A 21,486-nucleotide genomic window follows, 5' to 3' on the forward strand; every position below is an offset into this window, starting at 1 on the left:
CCCGATTTTCGGCAATAATGGAAACCGAGGACGCCCATCTCAGAAACGACCAAATCCAAGCCATTTGGTCGTGGGAGGAGCCAGCATTCACAGTGCACTGGTCCCCCTGACATGCCAGGACACCAACCGGGCACCCTAGGCGCACAGCTCCCTTGTGTGCTGAGCCCCCCAAACCCACTCCCCACAACTGTACACCACTACCATAGCCATTAGGGATGAAGGGGGGCACCTACATGTGGGTACAGTGGGTTTCTGGTGGGTTTTGGAGGGCTCACATTTACCATCACAAGTATAACAGGTGGGGAGGGGATGGGCCTGGGTCCGCCTGCCTGAAGTGCACTGCAGTACCCACTAAAACTGCTCCAGGGACCTGCATACTGCTGTCATGGAGCTGGGTATGATATTTGAGGCTGGCATAGAGGCTGGCAAAAAATATTTAAACATTTTTTTTTTAGGGTGGGAGGGGGTTCGTGACCACTGGGGGAGTAAGGGGAGGTCATTCCCAATTCCCTTCGGTGGTCATCTGGTCATTTAGAGCACTTTTATGTGGCTTGGTCATTAAAAAAAAAAAAAGGACCAAGTAAAGTCGGCCAGGTGTTCGTCAGGGACACCCTTCTTTTTTCCATTATCGGCCGAGGACGCCCATGTGTTAAGCACGCCCCAGTCCTGCCTTCGTTATGCTTCCAACACGCCCCCAAGAACTTTGGTCATCCCCATGATGGAAAGCAGTTGAGGACGCCCAAAATCGGCTTTCAATTATGCCGATTTGGGTGACCCTGGGATAAGGACGCCCATCTTCCGATTTGTGTCAAAAGATGGGCGCCCTTCTCTTTCGAAAATAAGCCTGATAGTGTACTAAACTATTGCTGTTAAGTAGTTTGGAAGCGAAAAACGTATTGTATAAACTCATGTATAGGGAGGTCACGTGACGTCATGAACAGGAGCGGTGGCTGAGCCTTCCCGCTCCTGCCGGCTTGCCCGTTCAACCCTCAAAATCAGGTGAATAATTTGACAGCGAACCCCCCAATTTTGCAATTCCGAAATCGGAAATCAAGACGCAACAGCAGAACGATTCAAACTTTAATTATGGCAGCGAAAAACGTCCGTAGCGCCAAAGACAAAACACGAGGCAGCGAAAACAAAATGGCGGCCCCGCCAAGTCCGCCCGTGCACACGGTGAGCTCAGCATGGGTGGCAGAGGTGGTAGCGGAGGTGACAAGCGCCATGGAGCCGCTGTTAGATAGGCGACTGGGACCGATTGACAACAAACTAGATCTAGTCCAGGGAAACCTGGAGCAACTAAATAAAGATTTGGCGGAGTTCCAACAGCGCCAGGGGGCCTTGGAGGAAAAAGTCTCACGAATGGAGGTGGAAAATGTGAAGCTTAAAAACCAACTAGAGACTTATGAAGAGAAGCTAGAGGATCTTGAAAATAGATCCCGTAGAAACAACCTGAGATTCGTGGGGCTACCAGAAGCGTTGGAATCTTCTAATCTGAGAGCTTTTCTGGAAACCTGGCTTTTAAAACAGCTGCAATTACCAACAGACTTGGGAACCCTCCGTGTGGAGAGAGCACATCGGGTGGGTCCCAGACATCCAGATACTGTGAAATCCCGAGTGGTGATCTGTCGACTATTAAACTTTGCACACAAAGAGGCTATATTGCAGGCACTAAGAAAAGATCAAGAACTGCGCTACGAAAATAAGAAAATTTTATGTTTTCAGGATTATTCAGCAGCAGTTGCGATGCAGCGGAGGAAGTTTTCCCCGGTCTGCACGAAGTTATATGAAAAGAAGATCCGTTTTGCCCTGCAATACCCGGCGAAGCTGCGGGTCACCTACCAAACGGAGACAACAATTTATACCTCAGTGGAAAAGGCGCAGGCCTTCCTGAGATCCATTGAGGAGCGTTGACTGTAAAACGAACATGGGAGGTTGAATCAGACAAAAAAGTCAAAGTCAATGCTGAAGTCTTAGTAAGCATGGATTACAAATCATTAAGCTTAAACTCTGAAGATTATTAACATGTTCAGTGCTGGATTTATTGGCTAGCTGCGAGAAACTATTTGGAGACAAAACAGCGGAATAGGCGAGAAGCCTTGCTGAGGTGCAGTGGGGATTTATTTTGTGCAAGCTGTTTGAGATCGTCAGAGACCACATACTGGGTTGAGCTGCTGGTTTTCTAAAAACTCTAATGAAGAAGGTTCAACCCAGCATCTTGTTGAAGAAAAGAGAAGGTTTGAAGGGTGAAACTGTTGTTGAATTTGAATATAAAAATGTTAATATGCAGAGAGTTTGAAGTACCTATAATTCATTTTCTGTTGTTGTAATAGAGAGGGGGGGAAGGAGTTTACAAGAAGGTGGGGGGTAAGGGACGTTATACGTGATGACCCCATTTTGGGGTTGGGGGAATTACCAAAGGGGATTGGGGTTAGTTAGGGGGGGGGGAGAATATGAGGGTGGGGGGGTTGGGGGGGTTGGGGGGGGGGGAGGAACTGAGACCTGGAGGACGTGCAATGTAGATATAAGGAAGGGAAGTATACGTGACAACACGGAAACAGAGGGGGGGCGGAGGCTGGGACGCTCCCCTTTAAAGCAAGAATGGTATAATCTGCAAGGAATGATATCAAATAGAAGTGAGGTCCTTTGAAGGTTGTTACATGGAATGTAGGAGGGATTTCATCCCCGGTTAAACGTTCTAAAATTCTACAGCATTTACAACGACATAAAGTAGATATAGCATTATTACAAGAAACACACTTGTCAAATGAAGAACATAAGAAATTGCGCACTTGGTGGGTGGGGGAGTGCACTTCTGCGGCGGCACAAGGGAAGAAAGGAGGGGTTGCCATCTTGTTTAGAAAAGGGATAGTAGATAAATTGGATGTTAGATACACTGACCCAGGGGGGAGGTTTTTGATTGTTGAGGCTACCATAGACCGCCAAACAGTGTTGTTTGGGAATATATATGCCCCAAATCAATACAGAAGGAAATTTTACAAAATGATTATGGAGACGCTGCTACAACAAAGCCCTCTACCCATAATACTAGGGGGGGATTTTAATACAGTAATGGACCCTCTGATGGATAGTACTGGGCCTAGAGGTTATACTCCTGGGCAGGAGAATCGGGGGCTGCCTAATCTCTGTCGACAGATGGGGCTGGTGGACGTTTGGCGGACTCTCGATCCGCAAGGGAGAGACTACACTCATTTATCTAGAGTGCATGGTACACAGGCGCGCATCGACTACTTGTTGATTTCGGAACAGTTGTTTGGCTCAGTGTCCAATGCAATAATAGGGGCCACTGTAATCTCAGACCATGCATGGGTGGAAATGAGATGGTTGCCAAAGCAGAGACAGGGAGGAAGCAATAGATGGACATTCCCTGTAGAGCTATACCGAGACCCAGTTTTTAAGGCCTCTATGCTTCGCAGCTGGAACGATTACAAGAGACACAATGAGCCGTACGTGGACCCCCCAATTCTTTACTGGGAAACGGCTAAGGCAGTGTTTAGGGGGGAAATAATAAGTTATACGGCCCATAAACGCAAAGCGAGACTCCAGGAAATTTTACGATTGAGTCAATTAGTGTGTAAGGCGAGGAGGAGATATGGCCGACAACCCTCTTTAGAGAGTAAACAACAATTACTCTCCTTGCAAACAGCGTTGAACGAACTCCTTCACCAAAAAGCTGTGAAGGCACAGAATTATTATAAATACCAACTCTATAAGCACGGCAATAAAGGGGGGCGGTTGATGGCGCGACTAATTGCGGCGAAGCAAGGGAAAACTAGGATAATAACCATGAAAAATGAGCAGAATAGACGAATTACCACAGATCAGGGAATTAGTGACATTTTTTACAATTACTATAGTAAGTTGTATGAGAGCTCACAGGATGAAGGTCTGTCGGGAGACTCATATTTGGAGCAGTTAAACTTACCACGGCTAACTATGCAAGATGAGCAGAAACTTAGTGATCTAATCACAACAGAGGAGGTGTTCTTGGCCATTAATCAAAGCCAATTGCTCAAAGCACCTGGAGTGGACGGCTATAGAGCGGAATTTTATAAACTTATGGGGGAAGAGATAGCAGAGCCCCTAACATCGATGTTTAATACTTTAATAGAACAAGAGCAAGTGCCCCCCAACTTAAATACCGCATGTATCATTGTAATTTCTAAGAAAGGGAAGGACCCAGAACTGGCAGCATCGTATCGGCCGATTTCGCTCTTAAATTTTGAGATTAAGTTACTAGCTAAAATCATGGCAAATAGATTAGCAAAAATTCTACCTAAATTGATACATGAATCTCAAGCAGGATTCGTGAAGGGTCGTACAATTGCTAAAAATGTCCGCAAAGTTCTGGCCTCTTTAGAGACTAGCAGCAGAGAGAATAAAAAGTCCTTATTAATAAGCTTTGACGCGGAAAAAGCTTTTGATCGGGTTCGCTGGGACTTTCTATATGCGGTTCTTCGGAAATACGGATTTTCGGGCAGATTTCTTTCAGGGATAAAAGCACTTTACTCGCACCCGAGAGCCCGAGTCTCGGTTAATGGGCTTGTAACATCAGACTTCGCCATGGGAAGGGGAACGCGACAGGGCTGTCCTCTATCGCCTCTTTTGTTCGTACTAACGTTAGATCCTTTATTGAGAGATATAATGGAGCAACCGGAAATAGAAGGCACAAAGATAGGGAGGGAGATGTTTAAGGTGGCCGCCTTCGCCGACGATATTTTGGTTCATCTGACGAATCCGCAGGACTCGTTGGAAGCGCTGCTGGAAATCTTTTCAGAATATGGAGATTATGCGGGGTTTCGATTGAACCGTGAAAAATCGGAAGCCCTGGCCTCCTCGGGGGAGATATGGAGAGATTGGAGGGGTGAATTTCCGCTGAGAAAGGCGCAGAATGCTTTTACATACTTGGGATTCTTATTACCTATGGACACTTCACGTTTATATGATCTAAATGTCTCCTGGTTGCTGAGGGAGACCAGGAATGTGTTACAGGGCTGGATGGATTTGCCACTATCGCTGATGGGTAGAATTAATTTAATAAAGATGGTTCTTTTCCCTAGGTGGCTTTATGTTCTACAAGCGATACCAATTTGGATACGTCGGAAAGACTTGCAAAGCTTTTACGCACTAGCATCTAAGTTTTGTTGGAAGGGTAAGAAGCCACGAGTCCGATTTTCCTACTTAATCGGTAACTGGAGACAGGGGGGGGGTGGGAATGCCGGACTTAGCATTATACAATCAGGCATGCCAATTGCGTCACTTAGGGGATTGGTTCTTAAAACTGCAGCGATACACCCCTACTACACTAGAGACAGCATACCTAGCTCCTTGTCAACTTTTCTCATTGCTACACCATAAAATAAGTAGTATACCAGAGGGAGTGCGTAGAAGCGTGTTGGTACGACCGCTGAGAGAGGCGTGGAAAAAGCTCGTACGCCAACTTGGGGGAGACCCGACAGCATCCGACCAGCTTACAATATGTGGGAACTGTGAGTTTTTACCTGGGATGTCAAGCCGGCACTTCGTAGACTGGGCGAGACGGGGACTAATATGCTTAGCTGATCTGCTAGATGGAGATGGGCAGCCCCGTTCAACCAGGGACTTGTTGAGTAAGGTGGGAGACTCTTGGGGTAACAGATTTGCGATAAAACAGATACAACATTATGTGGCGTCACTGCCAGAGACTGCTTTGACCGGGCGAGTGGGAGATAAACTAAGAGATTTTTTTCAATCACTGGGCGAGGGAGAAATTTCTGTCTCCCTGCTTTGTAAAGCACTAACTAGATGGCAACCCCCGAGAGATTATGGGCCGTTGAAACAAGCATGGGAAAGAGAATTGAATTTTGAATTAGTGTCTTGGGAAGTGCCGAGGGTAGTGGCGCGCATACCCCTGTTGGTAACAGATGCTCGTTTAAGAGAATGTGCATACCGATGTATCCACAGAGGGTATGTGACAACTTCACAACTTGCTCACATGGGAGGCGGGCGCAGCCCAAATTGTATTAAATGTGGAAAGAGTCCAGGCACATTCCTACATATGTTTTGGAGTTGCACTCGAGTGAAAAGGTTCTGGACTCAGGTTTGGGGCTTTTGGGAAGGGAGATTGGGTATTAAAACCAGAAAGACAGTTGAACAAGTAATCTTAGACCTCCCCGATGCTTTTCGAGGACAGAATCGTTTTGAAGTATTGCTGATTCGTAAGATGTGCTTACTGGCAAGAAAATGTATATTACAATATTGGACGGTTAAAGACCCACCAGCATATTGGCACTGGAGAAACCAGCTACATCAGCTAGCTTCTTGGGAGGCTGGAGAGATTAGACACTCACAAAGAAAGAGAGTTACGTTTTTAGCCATCTGGGGCCCCTATTTAGGCACCTTAAATCCCAGAGGTCGGAGCTTACTTCTAAACGCAAGATGAACTTCCTAGGTTGATTGGGTAACGTTCCTTCAGGGGGGGGGGGAATAAGGAGGGAGGGGTGGAGGGAAGTTAAGCTGAGGGGGGGGGAGGGGGGTAGGTATAGGATGGATAAGGGGTTGAGTGAGGAGAGAGATCTTGTATCTTCGGGCTCTTCTAGACCGCTTATATTGGAATATTGTTCTTTATTCAATATAGTTATAATAGCTGATACTTTGCGAGCCCTTCTTTGTAAGGAGAGTATTATATATGAAGATCATTGAGTAGGATATAGGGTCATTTCTGGTATGGGTGAGTTAGAGGGGACATATTTAGATCCACGCTGTAAGGTGGTTCAATTATTGTTAAAAACGTGGATCATTAATAGCAAATAAAATAATACCAGGTTGGAGTATAAAGTTCAAATATTGAAGGCTGTTTAATAACTCACTGTATAATTATATCAACACTCGAAATGTGTGAAATGTAGAGCTTGTATGACAATGTTTCTTTGGCTGTATTCTCAATAAAATCGTTTAAACACTAAACTCATGTATAGGTTGCAAAATTCTTTAAGGTCATACGTTTGTGGGGGGGGGGGGGACCTATATGAGTCTACTAGCCTTTCCTACCCACCACATGCTGGTTCCAGCATCTCTTCTTTTCCATGGTGTCCCTCCCTCCTTTCCCATGCCACCATTTTCAGCTACACCTGTTCCCAGCACCAGCATGAGGCCTTTTTTCTACATGCTCATACTCAGGTTGCACCCTCTGCCTAACAGGAAATGAATCATGGGGGGGGGGGGGGGGGGTGGACCTGGGGAGACCCCAGGGGAATAGGGAGAGAAACGTGAGATGCAGGAACTGGCATAGGTGAGGTAAGAGAGAGACAGACTTGGTGAAGGTTGGGGGAGGCGTATGCAGCAGAATTTATGGGTGGTGACCCATAAATTCTGCTGCCCCCAGGAAAGGGAAATGCTGGAACTGTGGATAGATGAGACGACCTATACACAATGCATCACACAGGCACTGAAAGTAAGGGAGAAAATAGGAATACAATAACACTTCAGAGTGTAGTAGTTTGGGGTTAAACCTAACTATCTAAGCAGACTGGAACGGCCATGTTGGGCTAACACAAGCCTTGGTGGGGCTCCCAATCCATATCTGAGGTCCTTTGTCAATGACCACCTCCAAAGGGCATTAATCTCATCCAACAACCAACTGCCCCCTTGAGGCTGAGTTGCCCCTAAAGGATGACCCTCTTCCCAAGACTGTATTGCTTCCCCAAGGATGGGCCCAACTCATAAACCTTTTTAAAGGGAACTTGAGAATGAGCCCTTCATGAAGTTGGGTTCCTCCATGAGGAAAGCCCCCTGGATGGAGGGACTCCTCCCAACGTATCATTAGGATGGACCTTTCTAAGGTTAGGCCATCCCAGGAATTGGTTCCTCCAAGACAGAACCCTCCTCTGACGCTATTCCAGATAGTGGAATTCCTAGTTATCTTTGGTCTATTCTTTCACAAAATGAAACCCTTTAAAATTTTATATTATCAGACTAACCCAAACTCCAGAGCTCAGGAGAAATTTGAGCATGAGGATCAAATCTGGAGGCCCAATCCTGATGGGTGGTAATCCGCTTTTGGAGCGCCACACCCAGCAGTACCAAACAATACTATGAGTCAGATACAAACAGAGGACCGCAGTTTACCCAACCCTCTTCCCTTCTCTCATACTTTTAGTATAAGTGAAAGATCATCATCAACAGAAGTCTAAAACTGCTCATAATTCTCTTCCTCCACTTTTCAAGAGAATATGCAGACTAGATGTTTATCCGGTGACATACAGGACCTAGTTCTTGAATAGTGTGACCAGTTTCCCTATGTCCCATATACAAAAGATGAGCTCACCATCAGGAAGAAATCCAAAAGCATACTTTAACACTCATTCTCTGAGTTCAGGCTTGGGCTCACACTGGAAAATTACTTAAGAGTCAATCTCAGTCCATTACCTGAGTAATAAAACTAGCCATCACCACTTTTGCACCTATGCTTCTCTGTTCAGCACATAGGCTAGCTGACCACGGAAGCCAAGTGAGCACAGACATCACCATTACAAATAAATAAATAAATAAATAAATAAATAAAATAAGAAAGAAATGAATGAATGTATTTTACCCTTATTTATGACAAGTAAGTAAATACAATTCTATAAATATCAAAAGCATTATTTATATCAAATCAGAAATACAGATTACATCTCTAAAATGGGTGTGAGTTATTCACTGCCCACTTCATAACAAGAACCTAACACCTATGTTTACTAAGTGGTGCTATGGGCGCATTAGGGTTTTTATTTATTTATTTGTTGCATTTGTATCCCACATTTTCCCACTTATTTGCAGGCTCAATGTGGCTTACAGTATGCCGTAATGGCGATCACCATTTCCGGAATGAGAAATACAACATATTATTACATTAAACTTCATAAATGTTGAAGTAAATTATAAAGTAAGTTGGATAAACAGTTCATTTCAGACATGAGAGATAAAGGGGTAGGACGTTAATGTTCATTGGTGACAAATTGATTGAAGCAATCAGGTGTAAAGAATTTGGTTTTATCTGGTTCTGGTAGAATTCTGATGGTAGGTCATTTTTAATGCGCATAAACAGTTTACGCGCATTAAACGCTAATGCGCCCATAGAAATGTATAGGAGAGTTAGTGTTTAATGCGCCTTAAACTTACAGGTGTGTTAAAAATGCTAACGCACCTTAGTAAACATACCCCCTAGTCTTCAAATACCAAAACCAAATATTCATAAGAAATTCCTAACAATGCATTTCTTGAATTAAGATGTGAAGCTTATCATCTTATTCTGAACCTTTCACTCTTCTAAAAGAAGTCTATTTGCCAACAACATACAGTAATTTTCACCATGTCACATATTACACACGTTCCAAGTAGAAAAAGACAGCAGCATGATAAACTTTTCAAGCAGTCTTATCCAACACAGTGTATAACTACAGATTTCTCTCTTCTATATGTCTTTGAGCAATTGCTGTATTTTACTGAAATCAGAAATCTAATATATAAATGTTTTTCTAGCATTTGGGTTTTTACAATTACTTGAAAAGGACATTTGCTACACATAAATACAGAGATGTATGTCTCAGCAATTGGAATACCAGGATATAAAGCACAGTTTGTTATAGTACCTTATGATGCTCCTGTTATGATATATTACAGAGAACGCCAACAGGATCTTATTACAGTACTAGTAAAAAAGGCCCGTTTCTGACACAAATGAAACGGGCGCTAGCAAGGTTTTCCTTGGAGTGTGTATGTTTGGGAGAGTGTATGTGAGAGTGACTGTTTGAGAGTCAGAGTGAAAGTGTGAGTGTGTGAGAGAGAGAGTGAGTCTGGGTGTGAGTGTGTTTGTGAGAGAGTGTGTGTGAGAATGAGAGTGTGTGCAAGTGTGTATGTGAGACACAGTGTGAGAGAGAGTGTGTGTGTGTGGGCAAGAGAGAGAGTGTGTGTGAGACACAGATTCTCTGTGAGAGTGAGTGTATGACACCAAGCGAGTGTGTGAGTGACTGTGTGGCACATAGAGAGTGAATGTGATACAGTGTGAGACAGAGTGTGTGAGAGTGAGAGTCAGAAAGACATTGTATATGAGAGAGAGAGTGTGAGCCGTGCCCTCCCAATCCATGGCCATCTGTCCCCTGCCCCCTCCATTCATCCTTTTCCAGCAATTCCCCTCTGTCCCTGAGCCCTGCCCTCCCAATCCATGGCCATCCATGTTTGTCTGTCACCTGCCCCCTCCATTCATCCCTATCCAGCATTTCCCCTCTCTGCCTGAGGCCTGCCCTGCAATCCATATCCATCCATGCCCATCTGTCCCCTCCATTCATCCCTATGCAGCAATTCCCCTCTCCCTGAGTCCTGCCCTTCCAATCCATGCTCCTCTGTCACCTGGCCCCTCCATTTTTCCCTATCCAGCATTTCCCCTCTCTGCCTGAGGCCTGCTCTGCAATCCATATCCATCCATGCCCATCTGTCCCCTCCATTCATCCCTATCCAGCAATTCCCCTCTCCCTGACTCCTGCCCTTCCAATCCATGCCCATCCATGCTCATCTGTCACCTGGGCCCTCCATTTTTCCCTATCTAGCATTTCCCCTCTCTGCCTGAGGCCTGCTCTGCAATCCATATCCATCCATGCCCATCTGTCCCCTCCATTCATCCCTATGCAGCAATTCCCCTCTCCCTGAGTCCTGCCCTTCCAATCCATGCCCATCCATGCTCCTCTGTCACCTGGCCCCTCCATTTTTCCCTATCCAGCATTTCCCCTCTCTGCCTGAGGCCTGCTCTGCAATCCATATCCATCCATGCCCATCTGTCCCCTCCATTCATCCCTATCCAGCAATTTCCCTCTCCCTGAGTCCTGCCCTTCCAATCCATGCCCATCCATGCCCATCCATGCTCCTCTGTCACCTGGCCCCTCCATTTTTCCCTATCCAGCATTTCCCCTCTCTGCCTGAGGCCTGCTCTGCAATCCATATCCATCCATGCCCATCTGTCCCCTCCATTCATCCCTATCCAGCAATTCCCCTCTCCCTGAGTCCTGCCCTTCCAATCCATGCTCATCTGTCACCTGGCCCCTCCATTTTTCCCTATCCAGCAATTTCCCTCTCTCCCTGAGTCCTGCCCTCCCAATCCATGCCCATCCATGCTCCTCTGTCCCCTGCCCCCTCCATTCATCCATTTCCAGTAATTCCCCTCTCTCCCTGTGCCCTGTCCTCCTAATCCATACCCATCCATGCTCCTCTGTCCCCTGCCGCCTCCATTCATCCTTTTCCAGCAAGTCCCCTCTCGCCCTTCCATGACCCCCCCCCCCTCGCATCCATGCTACTCTCTCTCCCATGTCCCAGCCTGGCCCGCCCTCTTCTCCCCCCCCCCCCCCTTCGCATCCATGCCTCGCATCCATGCATCCCTTTTTTTTTTTATTATTCTTTTTAACTTTACCTCCGTGGCGGTTCGTGCAGCGAAGCGTCAGGGAAGGAGGTGGCGCTCCCGACGTCTAGCTTTCCCTTCGCTGTGTTCCGCCTTATTTTGAAGGCGGAACACAGCGAAGGGAAGGCTAGACGTCGGGAGCGCCGCCTCCTTCCCTGACGTTTCGCTTCCCGATTTGTTTGTTTTTTTCGCGAGGGCGGGGCAGAGACGGCTGGCTGGCTTGAAGACTTCACACCACGAATCCACGAACCCTACAGCTTCAGTGACGTCAGATGGCTTCAGGGCTTCACAGAACGTTGTCCTCATTAGAACGTTCACGGTGCGTTTTATTATATTAGATATTCCTGTGTGACAATCTCAAGGGCAGCAGAGACCTTGGTAAGGAAAATACTGTAACAAATTTTCACCACACTGGACCCTCTCTATAAAGCTCTCTGCTACAAGGCTATCCCAGAAAAGGTTCAACTGAAGTAGGATGCACTCAACAATCATTTGCACAGCAACACTTACATAAACGGCCTTATAGTGTGAGTCCACTGAATCTCAGAAAAAGAGCAAAAAGAGATAACTATAGCATTAATTAGACGGTAAGGTTGGCATGATACCCAATACTCAACTTTATTGTGCTAAGCAAAGCAGCACATTTACTGTGGGCATTATGCTTCTGAACTGACACAAATAAGATTTCTTACCATAGCAGAAATCTCTTATCTCTTTAAGCCCTTTCTCTACTCTATACCTTAACAATTAATTTAAATTTTTTAGGGGGAGCACAATTTTTAAACTCTATGAAGACTATACAAACTTTTATTTGCAAGCTTTGCACCAATGTCCAAAGTGAAAGAGCACAATTACTTTCAATTTTTTTCATAGGTGCACGCTACACAGAGCACCTTCAGTCTCCTCAGGTAGCTTTCTCATAGAAAAGTATGCACAAAGATTTAAAAATGCCAACTACGCATATACTTTTCCTCTCTGAACTTAGAAACCACATCTCTACCCCCCCCCCCCCCCCTTTCTCAGGCACACCTCCTAGATAAAAGTACAGGTGTTACATTTCAGTGTATAGTATAACAAAAGAAAGTCTACTCACAGGTTCAATTTTGAGAGCACTTCGGTAGCTGCCAAACAAAGATGCCTGGGCCTTTAAGAATGCTCGTGCAACGCCATCCCCAGTACTCGATGACACCTTCTTCAGCCTGTTCTTTAGTGAAGAGACCTGGAAGTGCAATATAGCTACATTAAGTTTAGTTGTAATTATGTACGTAATTCAAAACGAAGATTGCACAATTTTGTAAAGGACATTTTTTGGATTCTCAACTTAATTGCTTCTAAGGTCCCCTATTTATTTTGATATTGTACTGCAAGTATTTTTTGTACATAAATGAGTTAAACAATTAATCATGTATGTCTGTTCCATTTTAATTATTTTTGTTAGATTTGCTGGACCTCCTAAACCCGTCCCATAGATACCGAACCTTTGGTTGAGAACCCATAACTTCACAGCTATTTATTTACTAGGATTTATTTACTGCCTATGTGAAGAAATTCACTCAAGGTGGTGTACAGCAAAAATAAGCTGAACATATGCAACAGGCAATTACAGCAGTAAACATACTCAAATAATAATTCACATTAAGGCACAGTGAACTAGATTCTACATATCACACCTATAAAATGGCAACAAAATCAAATACGCTTAGGCATACTTTATAGAATAAGCCTAAACTTCCACATGGTTTATAGAATACCCCAAGCACTTGTCCACGCGTCTAAATTTAGCAAGCAGTTACGCCAAGTATAACTTGGGTGTGAATGCCGACACCTAAATTACACACAGACCGGTTGTATCCAATAACCACTTGCATAGACTTTAGAAATGCCAATGACCCGCCTATTCCACGCCCATGGCTACGTCCTCTTTTCAACTATTATAGAATACGCTTAGACAGTTCTGTGCGTAAATTCTGATTAATGCCAATTAGTATCATAATTAAGTGGCAATTATCGGCACTGACCAGCTTGCTAATTAAGTTGTGCGCGCAAATCCAGAATAGAAGACACATTAAAACATCTTAATAGACAGCATATGGTATAAGCCGGTGGAACCTTTACATAAGTACATAAGTGTTGCCATACTGGGATAGACCAAAGGTCCATCAAGCCCAGTATCCTGTTTCGAACAGTGGCCAATCCAGGTCACAAGTAGCAGGCAAGATCCCAAAATAGTATAAATACATTTTATGCTGCTTAACCCAGAAATAATTCTTCAATTTATATGAAACAAAATACTGATCTATCGCCAAAAAGTAATTGCTTGAAAATCAATGATAGTCAGAAGTTCACATCCATGTGTTAAAATACAAACTCAAATTTGATCTGAGGGGGAAGAAACAGGTCTCATATGATCCCCACGGGCTTTCAAACGGCTTTGTATACCCTATATTTGGATGTTTGCCCAGTGGTGTCCTTGTTTAAGAAATAAGCAGTGGATTTTCCCCAAGTCCATTTTAATAAGATAGAGCAACAGGAGTTAAGAGGTCAGACTAGAAGGAAGTGAGATGAGAGAAGCTGTAGGGAGACAGGCTATGAACAAACGCACATTGCAAAAAGAGAAATTATGAAGAAATCTGAGTAAGACTGGACGAGAACTCTTAGACGAGAAGGAACATGAGAATAGAGAGGAAACCAAGAACAAGTAGATACAGATGTCTGAAGTAAAATTACATGCACGTTTGGAAATTGTTTTCCGTATTTGGTAAAGATTTATGTGCTAGTTGGGCTGGGACAAGGGTAGGGATTAATATGTTATTTTACTGGAAGGATATGGGGGAGTAGAAGGGATTTGGGCATTGCATGATCTAAAAAATCTATTAAAAATTGTTCCTCTTTGGCACCTCTGTAACAGACAGGAGCTGTAATCAAGTCTCAGACTGAAGGAGGAATGGGGAGGATCACAAGCAATCTTTTTCAAAAAAATTAATCATTCCCCCTGCTACATCCTATGGGAGATAGTGTCGATAGATCGTCTTCTTATGCTGCATCAGCCCAAAGAAACAGCATGGCAGCAACAAGAGGTAACGAGACAGATGGGTGGAGTTTGGAAATGGGCAAGGGGTATACTGTCCTCGGAATGATATAGTTTTCTTGGTTTGGTTTCCCTTATAACTCAGCTATTGAGCACTAGCTTCCCTTCACACTTCCAGCATAGCTCTGGTGCTTAATTCCTGACTCAGCTCAGGCTATCTTTAGGCGTATATAATCATTATTGCCATGCAGGGCACCATGAATGAGGGTTTACTATTATAGACATACAACCCTCCCGTGTCCTTCCACATCATGTGGGCTAGGGAAGGAGGGGTGTGGGAGGATAATGGTGTTGGGCAGAGAGTCGGGGGATAAAGAAGGGGAAGTTTAATGAAAGGAGAGAGGAGTGATGATGTGCTAGAATTATCACTACTACTAAAAAGAGGTGGCATTGTGCCAAAGCCACTACCAAAAGGGGATGCCAAGTTCCGATTTTGCAAAAGGCACTGGTTCACCTAGAGTCAGCCCTAACTCAGTTCCCAGGCTAGTCTGACTGTAATTAGATAAAACTGTGTTGCTAAATACATTAAAATATTAAAAAAAAAGTGGGGAAGGTGTCTAAGAGATCCAAATAAAATTCAGATGTAGCTGGGAGAAGCAGAATCACATGACTCAGTCAAGTTGAGGTTCCTGGAAGGCTCCATGCTACAATAAGTGGAAACAGCAGGGGGGAGTCTGAAAGATCTCCAGCCTGTCTGAGCCAATTCTCTGCCCCAGAACATCCATCACTGAGACAGTTTTGCTGTTAGCACTCTGGAAAAGAGCAATGGGTGGGAGGCAAGTGGGCAGAGGGTATTAGGCTCTTTTGCTTCCTTTATCTTGGCCTGTAGCACTGATGGCTGCTCCTCCTCCCAGAATTGTGCCATTTTAGGCAGTTGCCTAGTTTGTCTAATGGTCTCACTACTCCAGTAGTCTGTCTACATCTTGTGTTCTTAAATGAATAAATCACAAAAAAATAAAAAATAAAAATAACCATAGGCAATCACATTTTCAAAGAAAATTTTAGAAGGGCTCCTATTTTGCTATACAAATGCTTCAGTAGTGTTCATGAAAAATAAAATTAATAATTCAGAATCTTTAAAATATGCTGAAAACAAAATTTGTGGTATGGTTGACGTTTCCCACCTTCAATACAGTTAATATGTAAACTATTTGGAAAAGTTTTTTTTGTACAGACATACACACTTCCTGTGTGCAAAGCTAGTATTATAACAACATCTTATAACCTTATGTAAGAGCATATGATATCAAATTCCAAATATAACTCTTCTCAATTGCTCAGAATGTCCAACATATCTAATAAGAGTAACAAAACTTCCCCTGATTACCTCTCTGGTCTCACTATTCCTTATTCTCCCCCCCCCCCCCCCCCCCCCCCCCCCCAGAGTCTTTCATTCAATAAATGTTCATTGATTAGTTCTTCTAAGCGCTAAGTTCACTCAACTAGAATCCACACAACTCCAGACTTTCTTTTTCCTTACCCCCCCCCCCCCCCAATGTGGAACAGTCTACCACTTTCCCCTTTTTCCTCTGTAGTGAACTCTCCCTAAAGAGAATTTTAAATCCAACCTATAAACCTCGCTTTTGGAAAGAGTTTTTGGCAAAACAGCCTGATTGGACTCACTAACATGAAGCAGTTTATTTTACTCTCCTTATTGCGCATTCTCTTATTTCTCCTCTGATCTGGTATGACTGATATCTTTTCTGTCATTATTGGAGTTCCCTTCTTTTCTAAATAAACTGTAGATTGTACACTGCTTTGCTCTGGTTTGGCAGCTACAGCTGTAGCAAATTTTAATAAACTATAAAACTATAACTATAAAACCACAGTATGATATATGGGGGGGGGGGGGGGGGGGGCTCAGAACCCTACCTCCACCTGTTCTTAGTTTACAGGTGTCAGGATATATCAGGATAGTTCAGGTCACTGGCATAAAAAACCGTCCCAAGTCAATCATTAAAACTCTGTGTGCTCTCAATCCACAGGTTACACTCTTTAAATTGTGACTGTGATCTTTTAAATAAAAAAAAAATGACGACACTTGGCTTACAATAACAAGTAATGTCAATACTCAGCTGCCAACTTCACCAACTGTAGCCACAGTTTCGCCCATGGCTGTTTCAAGGTGTGATGGACAGTGGCGTTCCTAGGGGGGCTGACACCCGAGGTGGATCGCCGATGCGTCCCGCCCCCTGGGTGCAGCGCCCCCCCCCCCCCCGGCGAAAGGACACCGTCCCACCCCGGCGAAAGAACCCCCCCCCCCGGGTGCACGCCACTGGGGGGTGCTGCGCGCTGGTCAGCTTCCTTCGTTTCCATGCTCCCTCTGCCCCGGAACAGGTTACTTCCTGTTCCGGGGCAGAGGGAGCATGGAAACAAAGGAAGCTGACCAGCGCGCGGCACCCCCCCAGCGGTGTGCACCCGGGGCGGACCGCCCCCCCCCCCGGTACGCCACTGGTGATGGATCATATCAGCATTTCCCGCACTAATTTCTTCTTAGCGTCACTGGGAGTTCTTGCAGTTTGCTCCCGGGTGCAGGTGGTGGTTATCGAAAGTTGGCTACTTAAAACTCCTTTTACCACATTGTGGTATAAGGGGGCCCTTGCTGGCATAGGTGCACGCCAAGGCATCCTTTTACGGCAGCTGGTAAAAGGCGTGTTCTCAAAACTATTTAGGAGGTGGTAGGGGCGGTAAAGGCTCCTAGCAGTAACCAGGCAGTGGATGGCACTGCCCAATTACCACTGGGTAAGCCTCCGGCATTAAAAAATAAAGCAGAGATGCGCTGGCGGCAGGCACTACCGCTGGGCTCCTGCAGTACCCCAACGGTAGTACCAGATTGATGAGCACCATCACCATGGTAGCTGCACCGCAGCATTGTAAAAAGGGACATTAGGTTGTTTTCTGCAAAATTTGTATCCTATCTGACTCAAGGAATTCTGAACATAGTACCACAACATCACCACTTCTATGTAGCATGTCATTTTTTCCCTTTTATTTTGCACCCCAATATAGCGAAGATACTTACCTGTAGCAGGTATTCTCTGAGGACAGCAGGCTGATTGTTCTCACATGTGGGTCAACATTTGCGTCGGCCCAGGAAATGGCAAATATTTCCAGCAAAAATATAAAAACTTTGCCAGAATCTTCTGGCGCGCGAGTCACGTGCACCGCGCAGATGACTTCCCACCTGTACTTCAGATGGCAGGAATTCAGTGGCTCAAAAGGAGCTTTCATCAGCTGAGTGAGAACGACGATGAGATCCCATGACACAGGTGGAGGTTTGACAGGGGGCTTTGACTAAAACAAACCTCTCATGAAGCAAAAAACTAAAGGCTGTCCAGAGATAGGCTTATCCTCTACACAGCGATGATAAGCACTAATCGCACTAAGATGAACCCTTACGGAGTTGGTCTTGAGACCAGACTCTGATAAGTGTAGAAGGTATTCAAGCAGGGTCTGTGTAGGACAAGAAAGAGGATCTAGGGCCTTGCTGTCACAACAGACGGCAAACCTCTTCATGGAATCTTTTCTGGAAGCAAGCAAGACTCAGGAGGCACCCTCTGAAAGACCCAAGGAGGCGAATTCTAAGCTCTCAACATTCAGGCCATGAGAGCCAAAGACTGGAGGTTGGGATGTAGAAGCGACCCCTCGTTCTGGGTGATGAGGGTTGGAAAACATGCCAATCTCCACGGTTCCTTGGAGGACAACTCCAGAAGAAGAGGGAACCAAATCTGACGCGGCCAGAAGGGTGCAATCAGAATCATGGTTCTGCAGTCTTGCTTGAGTTTCAGCAAAGTCTTCCCTACTAGAGGTATGGGAGGATACGCATACAGAAAGCCCGTTCCCCAATGTAGCAGAAAGGCATCTGATGCTAATCTGTCGTGGGCCTGAAGCCTGGAACAAAACTGAGGGACCTTATGATTGATTTGAGTGGCAAAAAAATCCACCGAGGGGGTGCCCCACTCTCGGAACATCTTGCGGGCTATGCCCTGTTCAGTGACCACTTGTGAGGTTGCATTATCCTGCTCAGCCTGTCGGCCAGACTGTTGTTTACGCCTGCCAGATAAGTGGCTTGGAGAAACATGCCGTAACAACGAGCCCAAAGCCACATCTGGACGGCTTCCTGACACAGAGGGCGAGATCCGGTGCCCCCTGCTTGTTGGTGTAATACATGGCAACTTGATTGTCTGTTTGAATCAAGATGATTTGATTGGACAGCCAATCTCTGAAAGCCTTTAGAGCGTTCCAGATCGCTCGTAACTCCAGAAGGTTGATCTGAAGACCTTTTTCCTGAAAGGACCAAGGTCCTTGAGTGTGAAGCCCATCTACATGAGCTCCCCACCCCAGAAGGGATGCATCCATGTTCAGCACTTTTTGTGGCTGAGGAATTTGGAATGGACGTCCCAAGGTCAAATTGCATCGAATTGTCCACCAGAGAAGGGAATTCCAGAAGTCGGTGGACAGCTGGGATCACATCCTCTAGATCCCCTGCAGCTTGATACCACTGGGAAGCTAAGGTCCACTGAGCTGATCTCATATGTAGACGGGCCATGGGAGTTACATGAACTGTGGAGGCCATGTGCCCCAGAAGTCTCAACATCTGTTGAGCCGTACTCTGAGACTCTCGAACTATGGACACCAGGGACAGGAGGTTGTCTGCCCTTACCTTGGGAAGATAAGCTCGAGCTGTCTTTGTGTTCAACAGAGCTCCAATGAATTCCAACTTTTGGACTGGGGTGAGATGGGACTTGGAATAATTGATCACAAACCCCAGTCATATGCATGGACTGTAGAGCGCCTGTCTCTGATGTGCTCTTCATCAGCCAATCGTCGAGATAAGAGAACACATGCACTCCCAGTCTGCGTAGCGATGCTACAACTACCGCTAGGCACTTTGTAAACACTCTGGGCGCAGACGCCAGACCAAAGGGCAATACACGGTACTGAAAGTCCTGTGTTCCCAGCTGAAATCGAAGATACCTCCTGTGAACTGGAAGTATCGAGAAGTGTGTGTAAGCATCCTTTAAGTCCAGAGAGCATAGCCAATCTTTTTCCTGAATCATGGGAAGAAGGGTGCCAAGGGAAACCATCCTGAACTTTTCTCAGAGAAGAAATTTGTTCACGGCCCTTAGGTCTAGGATGGGACGCATCCCCCCTGTCTTTTTCTGCACAAGGAAGTACCTGGAATAGAATCCCAGCCCTTCTTCCCCTGGTGGAACGGGTTCGACCACTTGGGCCTTTAGAAGGGCGGAGAGTTCCTCTGCAAGTACCTGTTTGTGCTGGGAGCTGTAAGAATGAGTTCCCGGTGGGCAATTTGGAGGTTTGGATTCCAGATTGAGGGTGTATCCTAGCTGGACTATTTGAAGAACCCACCAGTCTAAGGTTATGAGAGGCCACCTTTGGTGAAAAAATATCAACCTCCTCCCGACTGGCAAGTTGTCTGGTACGGACACTTTTACTGAGGCTATGCTTAACTGGAGCCAGTCAAAAGCCCGTCCCCTGCTTTTGCTGGAGAGCAGCAGGGGCCTTAGACGCATGCTGTTGACGAGAACGAGCACGCTGGGACTGAGCCTGGGCAGGCTATCAAGAAGCAGGAGTGTACCTACGCCTAGTACAGGAATAGGGAGCACTCCTCTTCCCTCCAAAAAACCTCCTAGATGAGAAAGAAGTAGCAGAAGACGCCCGGCGGGAGAGAGAATCCATAGCATCATTATGCTTCTTGATCTGATCAACAAGATCCTCTACTTTGTCACCAACAAGGTTGTTCCCCCGGCAAGGAACATCCGCCATTCGCTGCTGGACTGAATGATCCAGGTGAGAGACACGCAGCCATGAGAGTCTGCTCATCACTATACCTTGAGCAGCAATCCTGGATGCTACATCAAAAGTATCGAACGTACTTCTGGCCAGGAATTTTCAACATGCCTTCTGCTGCCTGACCACCTGGCGAAAAGGCTCAGCTTGCTGCGGAGGGAGTGCATCAACCAAGCTAGATAGTTGCCTCACTGAGTTCCGCAAGTATACGCTCGTGAAGAGATGGTATGATTGAATTTTGGCGGCGAGTATAGCGGCCTGATACGTCTTCCTCCCAAAAGAATCAAGAGTCCCAGTTTCTTTGCCTGGGGGCGCCGAAGCATTATCCGTAGTACTCCTGGTTCTCTTGAGGGTGGAGTCGACCACCACAGAATTGTGGGGTAACTGAGATCTCATCAATCCAGGTTCACCGTGGATCCGATACTGGGATTCAGCTTTCTTCGAGATCACGGGGCCAGACAGAGGGACCGACCAGTTCCACATAAAGACTTCCTTCAGTACCTTATGCAGAGGAACTGTTACAGCCTCTTTAGGTGGAGAAGAATAGTCCAGGACTTCGAGCATCTCTGCACTGGGCTCATCCTCAACCTCCACAGGGAAGGGAATAGCCGTAGCCATTTCCCGGACAAAAGAGGAAAAGGATAGACTCTCCGGTGGAGATAGTCTCCTCTCTGGTGGAGGGGAAGGTTCAGAGGGAATCCCATAGGACTCATCAGAACAAAAGTACCTGGGATCTTCCTATGACTCCCACAAACGTTCCTGTTCAGTATCGGATAAGACCTCTCTTAAGGTACTCCGAGACTGAGCCTGCCTCGACGCCGAGGAACAACGTCCTCGATGGCAATGTCGAGAGGCCGACGTCCGCTTGGACTGCGGTGAAGCTTCCTCCACCGACATCGAAGGGGAGTCAACCTGGGTGGCAGCCGACACCAATGCCGAAGGCAGCACCGGGACCGGGGACCTCACTGCTGGAGAAGGGCCAGACACCGGTGCAGCAGACGGTACGGAAGGCGCAAGCACCCTCGACACCAAAGCTGACTGACGTTTCCAGAACTTCTGGAAGGACCGCTACAAGGCCCTGATGCGCTTGTCGAGAGCTGCCATCGAAGAAGGCTGCGGGGTCGGTGGAGCAGGCAGTGTCAGAATCTGTCGAGGCTCA

General features: G+C 45.9%; 1 protein-coding gene across 5 annotated transcripts in view; it reads right to left on the reverse strand.

The window, feature by feature from the left end:
• The window catches only part of DENND1A (DENN domain containing 1A), a 1,150,393-nt gene that overhangs the window by 400,025 nt on the left and 728,882 nt on the right, over positions 1–21,486 (reverse strand). For all 5 annotated transcript variants that reach the window (XM_030207362.1, XM_030207365.1, XM_030207363.1 and 2 more), the window contains exon 13: positions 12,522–12,647. In XM_030207362.1, the coding sequence (XP_030063222.1) occupies positions 12,522–12,647 (126 nt within the window). The remainder of the gene's footprint in view (positions 1–12,521; positions 12,648–21,486) is intronic.

This window comes from Microcaecilia unicolor, chromosome 6, assembly GCF_901765095.1.
Source record: "Microcaecilia unicolor chromosome 6, aMicUni1.1, whole genome shotgun sequence".
NCBI classification, from domain to species: domain Eukaryota; kingdom Metazoa; phylum Chordata; class Amphibia; order Gymnophiona; family Siphonopidae; genus Microcaecilia; species Microcaecilia unicolor.